Source organism: Phyllostomus discolor, chromosome 5 (genome assembly GCF_004126475.2).
Source record: "Phyllostomus discolor isolate MPI-MPIP mPhyDis1 chromosome 5, mPhyDis1.pri.v3, whole genome shotgun sequence".
Taxonomy (NCBI): Eukaryota; Metazoa; Chordata; class Mammalia; order Chiroptera; family Phyllostomidae; genus Phyllostomus; species Phyllostomus discolor.
In genome coordinates, this window is record NC_040907.2 from 17,338,741 (window position 1) to 17,356,062 (window position 17,322).

The 17,322-nt window shown below is 52.6% G+C and overlaps 1 protein-coding gene across 1 annotated transcript; it reads left to right on the top strand.

Annotated features, from left to right (window-relative positions):
- Positions 1 to 763: 763 nt before the first annotated feature.
- Positions 764 to 13,248, top strand: TMEM222 (transmembrane protein 222; the record flags this gene model as incomplete). The annotated part of the gene is made up of 6 exons (XM_028512612.2): positions 764 to 975; positions 7,566 to 7,650; positions 8,878 to 8,909; positions 10,955 to 11,051; positions 11,137 to 11,267; positions 12,207 to 13,248. Coding segments are annotated over 6 exons (645 nt in total), but the record flags the coding sequence as incomplete, so codon positions are not given.
- Between the last annotated feature and the right edge of the window lie 4,074 nt (positions 13,249 to 17,322).

Genomic DNA, 17,322 nt, shown 5'->3' on the forward strand with positions numbered 1-17,322 from the left:
AACCTCCAAAGATCCAAGTTTTGAGCCTAACTTTACATGATCGTGTGTGATCTCAGACAATTAGTAACTTCCCTGAGCCTCAGTTTTCCCACTTGTACAATGCAGGGATCGCGTCTCATCTAAAGCTTGTGATTTGCTCCAGCCAAGGTGATATTCACACTCCTGCACACTGTGCTCTCTTAAGTACGTCCTTTGCTCCGCTGCACATATCCCTCCACCCCTACCCCCGTGCTACCTAGTAAACGTCAAGACTCAGCTCATATCTTCAGGCAAGTCTCCCCTACTTTTACACACACACCACAATATTTTAGTCTGTCCTTTGTGCTACCATTGCCTCGTGAGAGATCACAGACTGGAAAGGACAAGGGAAACAGACTTGGGTTTCAGTCGTGGGCACTTACCACCCCTTGAACCTCAACTGCTCACTTGTAACCTGGAGGAAATGCCTAAATTCACATGTCTAACCAATTTATGGCGATTAAAAACTATGTTAAGTGCTTGGCCCGGATGAAGTGCTCGATAAATAGCGACTGTATCACACCTTTTAGGACCGAGAAATCTGCTTAATGAATTAGAGGTCTCGGCCGGTCTCCTGCACCAGACTGCACGCTGCCTAAGGGCATCCCTTAGGATCAAACCCGCGGGGCTGGAGGGCACGGAGGGAGGGGGGAGAAAGGGGAAACGGGCAACCCGGGCCCAGAGGGACTCGACTCGAATTCCCGGGGGGAAGGCCAAACTGTGCGGACCCCACCTCCGGAGGTGACGCCACGCAGAGGGCGGGGCGGAAGCGGAAGGGATTTCGCTGCTCCTGTTGCCGCCGCCGCCGCCACCCCCGCCCGGAATGGCGGAAGTGGAGGCGCCGACGGCGGCCGAGACGGACAAGAAGCAATTTAGCGGCTCCAGCGGCGGCGCCATGGACGTGGAGCGGAGCCGCTTCCCCTACTGCGTGGTGTGGACGCCCATCCCGGTGCTTACGTGAGTTTCCTCTAGTATCCGCCTGAGGACGGGGAGAGCCTGGGCCCGCGCGGCGTCCATGGGGCGCCCCCGGGCCACCTGCCGGCCCCGATCCACAGCAACCCCTTCCTTTCGGTCCGGCCTTCAGATCTTGCCTCGCGCAGTGCCAGTTTCTACTGTTGATGGGACACGCTCCCCTCCCTCATTGCACGGGTCTAGTCAGGGAGAAAGACCGTTGTAGACCGGCGGCAGAGAGTCTGTGGCTAGAAAGTTCGTACAGAAGAGGGGCCCCTAACACGGTTTGAGAAGACATCTTCATTCATTCGTTTTTTTTCATTCATTGAGCAAATGCTTGCTGATCACTTCCTATCCTGCTGGGTCTGGAAGAATTTACTTGGGACCATACAGGTTCCTGGGATGTTAACATTGTTGGAATCCCCAGAGATCTGAGAGTCCAACCCTTTGTCTTACAGGTGAGACTGGAGATTACACATCATCTCAGTTTGGGTCCCAGGGTGCTTGCCTCTCAAACAAAGGTTCTTTGTGTAGCATTCGCGTTTGTAGGAGAGAAAGGAGACGTTGCTGTCACCATTTAGCGAGGAGCTCCTGGTTGTGGAGAGCTGATTTGCCCTCCTGCTTTGGTCTTGACAGCTGATAATAAGCACTCCTCACAGTGCTGGACAGTTGGCCAAGCTCTTTCACACCCATTTTCTCTGAATTTCGCAGCTACTTTCACTTGACATTAGCCAAGAGGCCGAGAAACGATTCACAGCCACTTTCTAAGATACAAATTATCTTCTGAGATGATGAAGCTGAGTGTCTGGAGTCGTTCAATATCCTGATCAGGGGCACATGCCACTAAGCAGAGGCACCCCAAACTCAGGCTTCTGGTGCCATAACTTTCTGTCTTTGATTACGTCCTTTCCTCTCTCACCTGATGGGATAGTTTTGTTTCCTCTATCCAGAACAGCCAACCGGTGTGGAGAAAGGATCATTTTTGGCCTCATCTGTTGCTGATCCTAAAATGACTTTAATTCTTGTTTTATGTAAAAATACTTTGTTTTTGCATTTTCAAATGCGTATGCATTTGTTTAGGAATATCTAAGTCTGAGTTCTTTAAAAATAAAATATATAAGAAAATATGTCCCTGGCCAAGTGGCTCAGTTGTTTGGAGCATCATCCTGTACACCAAAATGCTACAGGTTCAATCCCTGGTCAGGGCACATGCTTAGGTTACAGGTTTAATCCCCAATTGAGATGCAAAAGGGAAGCAACCCATCAGTGTTCCTCTCTCTCTCTCTCTCTCTCTCTCTCTCTCATCAGTAAACATATTCTCAGGTGAGGATTTACAAAAGAGAGTTTATTAATTCACTTAATGTTCTATAGAATAGTTCTAAGTGATAAGAATATACAGTGGTGAACACAGCATATATGGTTCCTGCTGTCATGGAGTTTAAATCATGGTGGAGAGAGGTAGTAAACAAGTAAACTAACAGGAGAACTTCTGATAGTGATTAGTGCTATGAAGAAAATGAAATAAATGTTAATGGAAGAATGAATAAGTGGGAGGATAGTCAGGGAATATATTGCTTTTGTACCTCTCGTTATCCTAAGATCTCTTTGGTTTTTCTCTGTTCTTAAAAACACATTTGTGGAATCCTCTGCTCTTTAGAGAGCTAGTAGCAACATGAGGTGGAGACACCATAATTGGCAGTCATCTGGGCCAGAGGCAGTTCCCACCCCAATTCTATTTAGATCTATTTACAGTGTTCATAAGACCAAGATGAATAGAGCGGAGCGCCCCATCAAAGGGCTCGTGTTTCCGTAGAAAGACTCAGCCCCCGGCAGTAGGGAGAGAGAGACAGACAGGTGGACTGCCTCCTGGTGGGTTGTGACGGCTGCTGACCTAGAGCGCAGAACAAGGCGCCGATGTGGCACAGGGACCTGTCTTCTGTCTCAGGGGGATCAGAGAGGAGGCAGCTGAATCCCAAGATTTGTCCACCCCTCAGAGATGTTGACAATTCTGCACGAAAAGCCATATAATAGCTATTACTAATAAAAACAGCTCACATTGGGTACTTACTCTGTTCCGGGCCAATCACATTGACTATCTTATTCAGTCCTCACATCAGCCTAATGAAAATAGATACTGTCTTCTCCATTTTATAGATGAGGAAATAAAGGCTTAGAAGCCAGCATGAGGCTTTTTCCGCTGAAGTATTCTACCTTCCCAGGTAGAAGCTCCAGACTTCATAACTCATTCATTTGTTCATTCATTCATTCAATTTGTAGTTGTTGAGGACCTATGTGTACTAGGTCTACATGGAAAGCAGCTGTGGAGCTTGCCTTCGTGAAGCTTCCAGACTGATGAATAATTTGAGAGTTTGTTCTCTGGGGCTTCCCTGGGCACAGGGCTCTGCTGTTGTCTCCAGCCTGCACTCCTAATTTCCATCACCAGCTGCCAGCACAGCTGCGGTACATGGGGTACTGGTCCCACATCTCCCCAACTAGACGAAAGGAGTTGGGGGGCAAAGGGGTTCTGAGATTAGAGTCTAAGAAGCCAGAGAAACTATTAATACTTTCCCATAATTCTGAGTGTCCATCCTGTGGCCACTATGGAGCTTCAGCAACTTACGCTATGCCAGTCCAGCCAATCAGATAGCGTGTATTTATTTATTTATTGAACACGTCATGATAACAACATTGAGCAACTACCAAGTGCAAGGCAGTATGCTAAGCACTTTTGCAAGCATATCCTACTTAATCCTCATGGTAGCCCCCCACCCATTGAGGTAATTATCGTTACTGCCCACCTCTCACTGACAGAGATGGGAATGAGTAACTCGCTCAAAACCAAGTCAGGACTCAACCCAGGTCTGACTCAGAGCCTGACGCTACTCTTAAATGTGGGACATTCACTCATTCATGATTTAGTCAGTGAATACTTAGCTCCAGCCACATGCCAGGCATTGACTTGGGGACTCTAATAAATAAGAGGAAATCCTGCTCTCTTGCAGCTTATGTACCAGTAGGAAGAGAGAGCCAGTGACCGTGTAAGTAAAGATCATTTCAGAAAGTAGTGGATACGTACTGTGGAGAAATTAAAACCGAGTGGGCTTGAGGGCGCCTGGGGCTGAGTGTGACTACTCTGCAGGGCACGGTCAGGGAAGACCTCTGAAGTTCCAGTCAAGCCGAGGCCTAAACAGTAAGAAACAGCCAGCGCTCTGAAGCTCTGGCGGAAAGGTGTTCCCGGCAGAGACAAATGCAGACTAAGCTTTAGTGTACTTGAGGAACCAGAGGCAGGCAGTGGGCTAGAGAGAGGCATGAGAGGATGAGCGGGACCAAACTGCTGAAAGGAGTGTCAAGTGTAACAGGAAGCCATGCATGGGTGTTAAGCAAAGGAATGATGGAATCTGAACTTACATTCTCAGAAAACCACTCTGGCCCCATCCTCTCAGGTGCTCAGGCTGCAGACCTGGAAGACCTGTATCCTCTCGAGAGTCATAAAACTGTCCAGTCTTTCTTTAAGGATCTTTGGTTCCATCGGCTTCTCGCCACCAACCATAATGTGGGCAGGGTCACCACCTTCTCCTGCCAGCATTCCAGAATAACCTCTGAACTGGCCGCTCTCTTTCCCTCCACCTCTGACCCCTGCCCACTCTGCAGACTCATGCTGTGCTTTACTGCTCTGGAGTCTCACTTTCTGCCTGTAGACGTCCTGACCTTTCACGGGTAAGGTGAAAAGTCACCTCATCTATGAAGGCTTCCTGACTGCCTCAGCTTCACAGAATCACTTCCGTGAGCCGCGTCTCCCTTGCATTTGCTGCCACCTCCCTCGCAGGGTGCAGCCTTGAGACCAGCACTTGGCCACTGGTTCTGTGAGTCCTTCTTAAAATGGATCAGTCTCTCCTGCACCCAGGCCCTTAGGGCCATGGTTCTCAGAGACTACAGAGTGCGGGATTCCCTTGTGTTTTCCATATGGGGATCCATCTGAGATTTGGTTTTATTAAAATGCCCATCACTTTTTTTTTAAGATTTTATTTATTTATTTACTTAAAAAGAGAGGGGAAGGGAGGGAGAGAGGAAAACATCAATGTGTGATTGCCTCTCACACTCCCCCTACAGGGAACCTGACCTGCAACCCAGGCAGGTGCCCTGACTGGGAATCAACCGGCGACCCTTTGGTCCGCAGGCTGGCCTCAGTCCACTGAGCCGCACCAGCCAGAACAAAATGCCCATCGCTTTTAAGAATCTGAACTTTTAGTTCCTGATTTCTGCTCTTGCACATACAGTTTCATCATTGCCTCAGGGAAGCCTTCCCTGAACTACCCCCACCCACAGACTGGTTTAAATGCCTCCCCTACCTTTTTTAAAAAAACTTTTTATTGAGATATAACATATACTATAAAATGTATAAACCTTAAGTATAGAGCTCAATGAGTTTTTACATATGTATACTTAAGACACCTAGGTCAATATAGAGAACATTTGAAATACCCAAAGGGCTTCCTTCTGCCTGTCAGTGTTACCATGGAGGTTTCCCCTCTCTTGCCTTCTAGCTCTATAGGTTACTTTGGACTGTTTTTGAACTTCACGTAAGCGGAATAGTATGTATTGGGTTGACAAAAACGTCTGTGTGGTATTTTCTGTAAAATTGAAGACACATTTTTCATTTTCACCAATAACTTTATTGATTTGGATATTTGAGTATGTTGGCTATTTCCCACATGGTATAATGTTGATTGTTCTCAATTAATGTCTCAATTTGATCACTGTCAATTTCAACTGGTCTACCCAACCTTGGAGCTTCGTCCAGTGAGAAATCTCCAGCACAAAACTTTGTAAACCAGCCCTGGCTGGTATAACTCAGTGGATGAGTGCCAGCCTGCGAACCAAAGGGTCACCAGTTTGATTCCCAGTCAGGGCACGTGCCTGGGTTGGGGGCCAGGTCCCCAGTAAGGAGTGCGCGAGAGGCTAACACACATTGATGTTTCCCTCTATCCCTCCCTCCCCTTCTCTCTAAAAATAAATTAATTAATTTTAAAAAACTCCGTAAACTACTTTTGACACATTTGATCAGTCACGGCACCTTCTCCATACACTACACAGATCTTTTTTTGTGTTTTTACCTTTCTGGAAATAATAAAGCATAATATGCCAAAAATGTTGCATATTTTATTTCATCTTCAGTATTAAAATTGCTATACAAAAATTCACCAATTTTGATAAGTTTTTTTATACACACTGATATGATAGCTGTCATGATACAATCTAACAAATTTGTTTTGAACGAAGTTAAAGACAACTAAATGCTCCTAGAGCCATCTTAATGGGGGGGGGGGATGGATGAACTTTGTGGCCAACCCAGTACGTACCTTTGCATAAGGTTTCTTTCCCTCTGTCTTAGTCTGTGAGACTATGTGTTGTGTGTAGCAGAAATCTGTTCTTTTTCCTTGTTACCTACTGTTTCATTACGTGGTTGTGACCCAGTTTACATACTCATTTTACTATTGTTAGACATTGGGATTATTTCTTTCTTTTTTTTTTTAAAGAGAGGGAGAGAAACATCAATGTGTGGTTGCCTCTCAAGCACCCCCTCTGGGGACCTGGCCCACAACCCAGGCATGTGCCCTGACTGGGAGTCGAACCAGGGACTCTTTGGTTTGCAGACCATTGCTCAGTCCACTGAGCCACACCAGCCAGGGCTCATTATTTTTTTAAATCAGCTTCATTGAGATATAATTGACAAATAATAAAGTGCATGTACAGGGTCCAGCAGAAGTAACGCCTACTTGAGTGTGGTTGGTGGGGTAGTAACGTGGGTGTGATGATTTATAGTTTCAGTTTGAACATTTCACCTAAAATGCCATATGGTATGCTTGAGTGTGATATTGTTACGTTATAGAATTACGTCCTTATAGTTTTGTGATAAGAGATTTTGTGATGAAAAAGGGGTGTTATTTGTGCTGGACCCTGCATTTTAAGTGTGAAGTGTGATGGGCGCCGACAGGTGCTGCTCCCCGCCCTTTGCCGTCACGGTGCCGTGAGCGTTCCTGCGCGGGGCTTCGGTGGCCGCGCGCCCTTGTTTCTGTCGGGCGTGGGACCGAAGTGGAATCGCTGAGGCGCACAGCGTTGTGCTTGCCAGGATTTCAAAATTAATAGAAACCGTTTATACTGTCACGGTCAGTGATTGAGAGTTCCAGTTTTGTTTTTAAGATTTTATTTATTGTTTAGAGAGAGGGGAAGGGAAGGAGAGAGGGAGAGAAACATCAATGTCACGCACCCCCGACTGAGGACCTGGCCCACAACCCAGGCGTGTGTCCTGACTGGGAATCGAACGCTCAACCTTTCCATTTGCAGGCTGATGCCCAACCCACTGAGCCACACCAGCCAGGGCCTCACCCACTCAATGTTATTGACCTTTTAGTTATATTCTGTGTGGGTGGGCAGTATCGCACTGTGCTGTTCGTTTGCACTTGCCCCTCTCCTTGGCGTCTGCAGCCCGGTAGCCACCCTGCCGGTACTCATCACACAGGGTCACAGTCACAGGCTCTCACACTAGATGGAGTGTCCCTAGGCTCAGCTCCTTCCCTGTCCTTTTTTCCTCACAGGTGGTTTTTCCCCATCATTGGCCACATGGGCATCTGCACATCCACAGGAGTCATCCGGGACTTTGCTGGCCCCTACTTTGTCTCGGTGAGTCCTCATTCCGCCCCACTCGGGAGGGTTCCGAGGCTTAGGTGGAAGGTCGGCCTGTCTTGCCTGCAGGCATCCTCCTGTCTCTCCAAGACCCAAAAGAATGCAGGTAGCACGCAGCCCCCAGCCCTGGCCCCCTGCTCCTCACCAGTGTTTGACCCCTTTACCCCTTCTCTTGCCTCCAGGACAGGCCAGGAGGGCAGTGTGGCCAGAAGGTTTCTTAAGTAACTGACCCAGCCCTTTGCCCACCCTTGGGTTCCCGAGACATGGGTAGGGGTTAGAGGCAAGAGTGGAGAGTCAGACCACCAGGAAGCACATCTCTGGACCTTCAGAAGGTGGGAGCCACAAGGTGGGGGCACAGGGGAGGCTGATACGGTTCCCCCGGGCTGGCCATGGAGAAGAGGGGGTGGGCCTTCTACAACGAATCAGCTGTGTTCTCAGGTCTTTGCGGGGGCTGTGTCCCAGGTGGGTGTGGTGGGTGTGTTCCAGGTGTTCGGGCAGCACCCTGCCTGTTTTGAGGGTGTAGTTTCATCAGAGGCTGAAATGAAAGAGTGGGGTGGCGCTAACCTGTTCATATTAATAGTACTGATGATCATCTCAACACAGCAAAGGGCTTTCACATCCATCGCTTTCACTGTCACGTACTTTTATGATGATTCGTCTTTGACCAGCAGCCAGCAGATTCTGAACCCAGAATCTGTCCCTGCACATCTCCCACACACCTCATGCGGCATGTCTAGGACTTAGCTGGAATGCCCCCCTCACGGAAGGGTTCTCCAGCCCCGGCCCCTTCGCCGTCCTGCTCTGAATGCAGTCGGACGGGTACGGGCAGAGAAGGGCTCTCTGCGTGGGCACCACTGTTGGGTCGGGAGGTCAGAGGGTGCCCTCTTTCATCCCTGCAATCAAAGGTTGGAGATGGACCAGAGAACTTGGAGAGAACGAGACCCAGGGAGAGGGAGAGAATTCCTGGGAGCCACACCATGGGGCTGGCACCCCGAGCCTTTGGTCTTGGCACACCGCACTCTTGCACCCCTGCCATGCTGCCTTCTCCCCCCACATGAGTTGCTGCCAGCACTTCGCACGCCGAGCCAGCCCCAGAGCAGGCCTGGGCCCCATTTCTGCCCGCCCGCCCGCCATGCCCAGTCACTGCACTTCGCCACCTGCCCAGGTCTGTCTTACTGGCTGGATGCATGTTCCCCGCTGACCTCTGCTCTTGTCCCTCAACAGGAAGACAACATGGCCTTTGGGAAGCCTGCCAAGTAAGTGACGAACGCCCATGTGAGCGGCCCTAGGGCCAGGTTCCTCCTGGCCGGGTCCTTTGTCCACAAGCCAGCGAGGCCTCGCCTCAGCTCGGCAAGGCCGAGTTTCCCGCTCCGTTGGAAGGGCGAGGAGAGGGAGACTTGGTCAAGATCACACAGGAAGTAGCAGAGCTGGGATTCGCACCCAGGTCCGTTCCACTCCAAAACCTGGACTCTTCTCCTGCCCCTCAAGGAGGGACACACCCTTTAAGGTGTAAGGGGGGCGTAGTCTGAAACCCCCCTGGGAAGCTGCAGTTGGAGAGAGCAAGAGCAGCGCAGGCCCTCTGGGAACTGTTGCTAATTTGCTTGGATCTTTGGACTTAATTTTTTCTGTCTTGGGGGGCCCACCTCAAATGTGGTTCAGAACACAGTGCCCCCCTCGTCCGCATGCTCACAGCAGCATCGGGTGCCGTGTCCCAGCGGCCGCACTCGGGAGGAGCCGGGCCCGAGGAGGAGCTGGTGTCCTGCACGGTTTGAGAGCAGCCCCCGCCCGGGCCTGCGGATTGCTCGTTGGTCCCCTGTGCCTGGGCCAACGATTTTCAGCCTTTCTCATCTCATGGCACACAGAAACTAATTATTAAAAATCTGTGGCACACCAAAAAATATATTTTTGCCAGTCTGATCAAAAAATAGGTCTATTTTTTACTCATTCACACTGGATGGCTATTGTGTTGGCTGTTGTCTTTTTTTTTTTTTTTTTTTTTTTTTTTGAAGATTTTATTTTTGAAGAGTGGAAGGGAGGGAAAGAGGGAGAGAAACATCAGTATGTAGTTGCCTCTTGCACCTCCAACTGGGGACCTGGCCTACAACCCAGGCATGTGCCCTGACTGGGAATCGAACTGGTGACCCTTTGGATCGCAGTCTGGCGTTCAGTCCACTGAACCACACCTGCAGACCAGCCAAGGCAAGTCTGTATTTATTTATTTTTAGAGAGAAGGGAAAGGGGAAAGAGAGGGAGAGAAACTCAATGTGAGAGAGATACATCTATCTATTGCTTCTCACACCTACAGTTGGGCACCTGGCTAGGCATGAGCTTGACTGGGAATTGAACCGGCGACCTTTCGGTTCTCAGGTTGGCATTCAATCTATTGAGCCGCACCAGCCAGGACCATTTTTTTATTTGACAGTGTAAGGGGGTGAAAGGTCAGTGCCCCTGAGAAAGTAGTCGAGTATTGCATGTTTTAAAAGTTCTCGCAGCTGGTCCTGGCTGGTGTGGCTCAGTTGCAGTGTTGTCCCACAACCAAAAGACTGTGGGTTCGATTCCCAGTCGAGGCACATACCTAGTTTGGGGATTTGATCGCCGGTCCTGGAGCGTACGATCCCTGGTCCAGGTGCACACAGGAGGCAGTTAATCGATGTTTCTCTTTCTCCCTTCCTCTCTCTAAAGCAATGAGAAAGGTGTCCTTGGATGAAGATAAAAAATCCTTGCGGCTGGTGTGCCTGCGGCAGCACCCAATTGAAAATCACTTCTCTAGGCTCCTGTACTGAGCACTCCCTTCGGGGTCTCAGCTAGCTTGCGATTCATGAGCTTTAGTTTCACTGCTACTCTCCCTAACACCCTCACCCTAGTACCCCAAGTGGAGAGATGGGGGAATGCTTTTTGGTGGATAAGCTCCTTGGGCAGACACTCAAGGCCCCTTCAACATGGATCCACCTGTATTTCCAGCCTCACCTTCCAACATGTCATCACTCCGCTCAAACTGTCCCCTCTGCCTCGAATGGCCGCTCCCTGTTCTGCGCCTGGCTAACCCCTCCTCCTTCAGACTGGACTCCGTGTCACCCCAGAAAGCCCCTCACACCCTCCACTGAGTTAGTTCATGTCCTCCCCAGGATCCACGTGGCACTGGGCGTCTCACACGGTTACACGGACGTGAACGTGGCTTTTCCTTCCCTGGACCTGGCTCTCCCCTGCAGTTTCAGCAACCAGCTCAGGGCCCTGCGCAGAGCGGGTGTCAGGGAACACTGGTGGAGCTGAGCTAGTGCCCAGAACCCCCCTCTCCCCTCAGGTACTGGAAGTTGGACCCTGCTCGGGTGTACGCTAGTGGGCCCAATGCGTGGGACACAGCTGTGCATGACGCCTCTGAGGAGTACAAGCACCGCATGGTAGGTGGGCCGCTCCTGAAAATGAGAACCAGGGTGGGAGGTCCCCCCACAGTCCAGCCTGACCCCACCCTTCCTGCCTCTCCAGCACAACCTCTGCTGTGACAACTGCCACTCACACGTGGCACTGGCCCTGAACCTGATGCGCTACAACAACAGCACCAACTGGAACATGGTGACTCTCTGCTTCTTCTGCCTGCTCTATGGGAAGTATGTCAGGTAAGCCGCCCCCCTGCCCTCCCTCCGGGGCTGCTCCCCAAGGGCACCGGCAGGGCCACTTCTGGAGTCCCCCAGCCAGCAGGGACAAAGCAGATGTTGGTCGGAGCTGTGACAGTTCCAGAAACTAGCTGAGTTTTTGGAGAGGGAGGCGCCTGTGCTGAAGTTCAGCTTCACCTGAGTCCCAAGCGCCGCTCTGTCACCTGTTCACTGTGAGATCTTAGGTGACTGCCTCGGCCTCTCGGCGGCAGCTGATCTTGGTAAAACAGGGGCAGTGGTTCTGGCCCCTCGGGGAGGCTTGACTGCACAGAGCCCTGTGCCCGGGCCGAATGAGCTAACAGACCCTCATGGGGGTGCACACGGCTGTCCCACATGCTCCCTTCCCAGCATCCATCACCTGAGGCAGGGTTCTGGGCAGGTGGGCCCCAGTGGTGGCCCAGGAGGACCTTGGAGGCCACAGCCTCAAGATCTGTGAGGTCAAAGGCATTAGTCCCGATTCACAGGAAAAGGCAGCCCAGAGATGTTGAGTGACTTGCCCACTTGGGAGCCAGCATGCACCTGGGCAGCCAGGCCCCCTCTCCAAGCTTTCCCCTAGCTGCCCTCATCAGTAAGAGCTTCTGAAAAGGAGGCTCTCAGGGGTCTTTTTATAGTGAGAGGCTTTTAGAGGCCCCCGAGAAGACTAACCGGCCACACAGAGGCTGACACAGAGCTGGCGCTGGGCCCTGGGCCCTGACTCCAGTACAGTACTGTGCTAGCTCTTGCTGACTCCCCCACTCCCAGGTAGCCCCACAATGAGGGCTGCCAGCCCAGTCCCTTGGTTGACCAAGTTAGGGGGTGAGTGTTCCAGGCGCTTCCTCAGGGACAGCAACCCCTTCTGGGTTTGGATGGATGGGGCTCTGGGTGACACCCCCACTCACCAGGCTCCCCTCTCCTCTCTGTCAGCGTCGGGGCCTTCGTGAAGACCTGGCTACCCTTCGTCCTCCTCCTGGGCATCATCTTAACCACCAGCCTGGTCTTTAACCTGCGGTGATGGCTGCCTCATGGCCCTGGACCCGCCACCCCTTTTGGTTCCTCATCCCTTCTCACCCCAAAAGGCAGGGATAGGCCTGCTGCTGGTTTGGACCCAGGAGTCTGGGCTTGGGGGGGATGGAACGGGGCGAGGATGAGCTGGCGGCGGGGCCGTGTGTCTGCATGTCGTATCTCACTGGTCACTTGGGAGTTCCCTGTCCCTTCCGTCCCAGGCTTGTGACCCCTGTGCTTGAGGACCCTCTTTGTTCATCTATTGGAAAGGCCCTAGCCTCGCTCTGTAGAGCTGCTCCCGCACTGCCTGCCTCGGCTCAATGCCCGCCAGGGGAGGGGAGGACATGTGGACCCATCGCACAGGCTAGAGCTGCATTTGGAGCCTGTCCTCCTGTTGGGGCGGTGGTCCTGGAGGGGGTGGGCTGCTCTGGGAAGTCTCCACAAGCTAAGCTGCTCTAGAGCCCTCACCACTGGCCTTCAGAACCGCCCAGGAGGCTGGATGAGCCCCCTTTTGCCAGAAGCCGCACCAGGGATAGTCTGTGCCCCACCCCCGGGGCTCTCCAGACCACACTGCCCCTCTCCCACGCTCCCAGGACATTCGCCTACTTGGGCCTGTCTCCCCCTGCAGTTTGGGGTCCGGGCTCCGCCAGCCAGGCTGGAGAGATGAGTGACAGTGACGTGTCCAGAGTGACACCCTGTAGATCAGTGCAGTAGGAGCAAAGTCTGGCCCCAGCCCCAGGTGTGGGCCTCACGCTGGTGATGGCACCCCTTGGGTCCAAGATGTGGGGGCCCTCAGAATAGCCAGTGCCACTGGGGAGCTGAAGGGGAGCTGTGCCCCCCACCTGCCCTGGCTCCCTCTTCTCTTCGTGTTGTGGGAAGGGTTTTTGTCCCCTCACCCCTGCCCCACGGACTCCTATGTGTAGGGCTCGCTTGCTGGACAGGACAATAAAGAGTTTTAACTTCAGACAATGGTCTTGTGTTGTCTCTTCAGTGGTCCCTTTACCTCTTTAACCCGTGTCTCCCTAGTGCCCTTGGGTACCTCTGCCCTTGCCAAGGGTCTGACCAAGTCCCCACCCGGTGCCTGGCTTACAGGGAGGGAGCACCCCTCGGGTACATCCTGCCCTGGGCCCGGGCTCTGGAAGCCACCACCATTCCTCACCCACCATCCCACAGCTTTCTCTTCAAGGCAAATGAATGTGGAAACCCCTCCCGTGGTCCTTGTTGGGAAGAACTTGCGGGGGGGCGGGGGCAGTTGGGGCTGAGCAGACCACAGCCCCAGGGTTTAGAGCCAGAGATGGCGGAGGGCCCGAGCCCCGCCCCTTCCATTTGTGTGTCAGTCAGGCGCCAGGTTCCTTGCCCCGCCCTCAGTGACCGCGCCCCTTTCCTGACCCGCAGTGCCCCCCGCTTCTCTGGTTCCCCCCCCTCCCCCCTCCCTCAGGCTCCTCTCCCCACACTCTATGCTCCAGCAGCTCCCACTTCTGGCCCTGTGCCTTCCGCCTGTTATACTCATGGCCTTTCTTCCCAAAGCCCAGTTTCAAAGGCACTTCCTTGGTGGAGTCTTTCCTAATTTTGCCCTGTGCCATGTGTCACTTAGTTGAACCAGTAAAAGATTTGGTCTCTGAGTCTTGAGGGCCCGGCGCGTTCATCCCGAGGCTGGCCTTAAGGACATCTCTGGCTGCCATCGCTCCGAACCCTGGGTCCGCTGGTCCCAGACCCTGCAGTGCCGGGGCGGCCAAGCCTGAAGTTTCTCCAGGGCAAACTTCTCCCCACTTCATAAAAATTTCTTCTTAAAAAAAATTTTTTTTTTGCATATTGGTGTCCATCTGAGATATGGTTGGTGGGGGGCAGGTATGAGTTCTAGTACAAAGGACAACCACAGCAAAATAGGAAAAAAGGGGGGGTTGTTTGGGTTTTTTAAAAATATATGTATTTTAAATCCTTGGCCAAAGATACATCATTGATTTTAGAGACAGGAAGGGAGATAGGGAGAAGCATTGAAGGAACCACTGACCAGTTGCCTCCCATACGTGCCCCGGCTGGGGACCGAACCTGCAACCGAGGTGTGTGCCCTGACAGGATCAATCCTGTGACCTTTCGGTGCATGAGATGACACTCCAACCAACCAAGCGACACTGGCCAGAGCTGGAAAAAGTTTTAAGGCCTGCCTCTATGAGCAGGGTTTTCGGTTAGCGTTGCAGAGGCAGGGCATAAACAGGTCCCACAAAAATCACCTGGCAGTTGAGTGCTTACTATGTGCCCGGCCTCATCGTAGAGGATTAGATCGTTCACCCTCACCACAGCCCTGTGAGGTTCCCATTTTACAGTGAAACAAGTGCAGAAGAGAAGCTGACTTGCTTAGGTCACGGAGGTGGGAAAAGCAGAACCAGGTCGCAGAGGTAGAAGCAGCTTGGCTCTGGAGGCCCGACTCGGAACCACCTTCAAGATGGCTTTGCTGGAGCACAAGGAGGGATGAGGGGAGGGGCTGTTTCTCCAAAGGACTGGGGCGCTGTGACCAAGAGAGATGGGTGCCTGAGACCAGAGAAGGGGGCAGTCCTACGAGGTGGCTGCTGTTGCTGTCCCTGTTCTAAGGGAGAGAGTGAGGCTCCCAGAGATCGTCACTTATCCAAGGCTGGGAAGGACCATGTGGCCCTCCAGGAAACTCTAAGCCAGATCTGGGGCTTCTTGGCCATTGTAAGCTGCCTAGAGACCAGCCATAGTGCAGAGACGTTGAGCACCCCCCACCCCGCCCCGCCCCCAGAGGGTGGCGGCTGGTGGGGAAGCATCCTGCAGTGGAGGATTAGGGAGCACAGATGGCTGGGGTTGGTGAAGCGACAGGGGGCAGAGTGCAGTGAGCTTCTAAGGACAGTTGGAGACAGGTGGGGTCTTGAGTTGGGCCGAGGGGTTGGGCAGCCCAAAAGGAGGGTGGACTGCGGGGAGACGATGAGACTTCTGTCAGTGGAAGTATCTCAGGGAGGCTGGGCTGATTTGGAGTAGATTTGTTAAAGGGTCACAGGGTACCGGGGTTGTCGGCTGGCACCTTCCAAAGCTCAGGTATGACAAAGTGGGGTGTTGACAGGGCCCTCTAATAGCTGTGCAATTAAGGGCCAGCGGGACTGGGTGTGGGAGCCAGGAGACAGGGAGGAGGTTTCCAGAAGAGACTAAGCAGGGACCAGGACCTGGGCTGTGGCAAGGAGAGGGGATGGAGGACCGACAGGGAAGCCCCAGGCTGGAGGGAAGGGAGGGAGGTCCGGTGACGGGCAGGAAGCTGCAGGAGACCTGGCAGCCAGGACATGGGGCTGTTCACAGAAGTGGAAATAAGAAGTTTCATCCGGGGAGGGGGTAGAGTCCAGGTTGAGTTTACAGGAGAGTTGGACAGAAGTACCAGCGTGCCAGAGAGTCAGAGCTATAGACTGGAGATCAGAGAGAAAGGGGATTCAGAAGCTGGAAGAGTGAAGAACGAAGTTCAAGTTTGGTGCCTTCCAGGGGTGAGGGCTGCTGAGAGGTGGGGGGTGGGGGGTGGGGAAACCCCCTTGGCAGGAGCCAGGATCAGGATGGGAAGGGGTGAGGGTGTTGTTGGCCGCCCTCCTTCCATGTTGTGAGACTGGATGGAGGAAGCAGACATCACAGTAACCCCACCCAAGGCGGACACTCAAAGGTTGCTTATACAAGTACATGTGTATATTTCCCTGGCTGGTGTGGCTCAGTGGATTGAGCACTGGCCTGGGAACCAAAGGATTACCAGTTCAATTCCTAGTCAGGGCACATGCCTGGGTTGCAGGCCAGGTCCCCAGTTGAGAGCATGAGAAGCAACCGATCACTGTTTCTCTTGCACATCATGTTTCTCTCTTTCTCCCTCCTTTCCCCTCTCTCTAAAAATAAATAAATAAAATCTTAACAAACAAACAAACAAATGCATGTGTATATTTATGAAGGAGCGAACCAGCAAGAATCTCACTGAATTGTAGTGAAAACCATCTGAGAAGGGATTATGACCACCATTTAACAGATGAGTAAAAGGAGACTCACAAAATAAGATTGACCTGCAAACAAATACATGGGGAAGCTGGACCGTGCTCTGGGGTACAGGAGGGACCCTCAGGTGCTCAGAGTAGTGATAGCATTATTGAGCCAGTTCTGATGAAGGGAGGAGTGGGGTGTCATTTACGGTCATCTCCTTGCCCCCGCTCCTCTCTGGGGAATTTGGGAGGTACGCTCTGATCTCTCACCCACACCAGGAAGGGGGACGCAGCAGGGCTGGCAGAGTGGAATGGAGCAGACTAGTCTCAAAGCATGGTCCCAAAGCAAACATCGTCTAGGGCCCAAAGCTATGCTCAGAGTGGGGCAGAATCTGGAGGCAGAATGGGGCGCTCAGAGGGGCTTCTCGGAGACAGAGGGTGTGGGAGCCTCACTTTGGCCCTGGAGGTGCCCAGGCCTCCTCAAACAGATGGGCCCAGCAGGGCAGAGACCGCAGCTGTGCGGTGGCCGGCACTTCCCAGGAGGCATATGAGGACGTGGAGGGGCAGGGGTTGTCAAAAGGGACTCTGTTGGAGAGGGCACACCTGGTACCCACTATATACCAGCTTGTGCCGGGCGCTTTTATTTCCCTTCTGATAGGCTGTCCACGCTCTGCTGCCCACAGTTTGCACTGGAGGAAACTGCAGCTCAGAAAAGGTTAAGAGACCTGCCCAGAGTCACACAGCGGCAGAGCAGAAACTCTGCTTAGGACCTCCTTCCATCAGCCTGGTTCTTAGAAAGGTTTCTAACTTTGCTTTCAAAGCAAGTTCCTCTCAGCTCCTCGGTGGGCAGGGCGGGGCTGCTACCGATTCTGCAGACAGGGGCAGCCAAGGCCCTGAGCGGCGCCAGGTGTTGCACAGTTAAGTCTGCAGCGGAGCTGGGGCCCAGTCCCAGGCATCTCCCGCCTGGCAAACCGGCTCTGGGTTTTCTGAAAGCAGAGGCTCGGGCACACCCCTGCGGAACGAAAATCCGGGCCCGGTTTTGCATCAGGCCCTCCTGAGAAGGTGTTTCCTCCTCCCAGTGG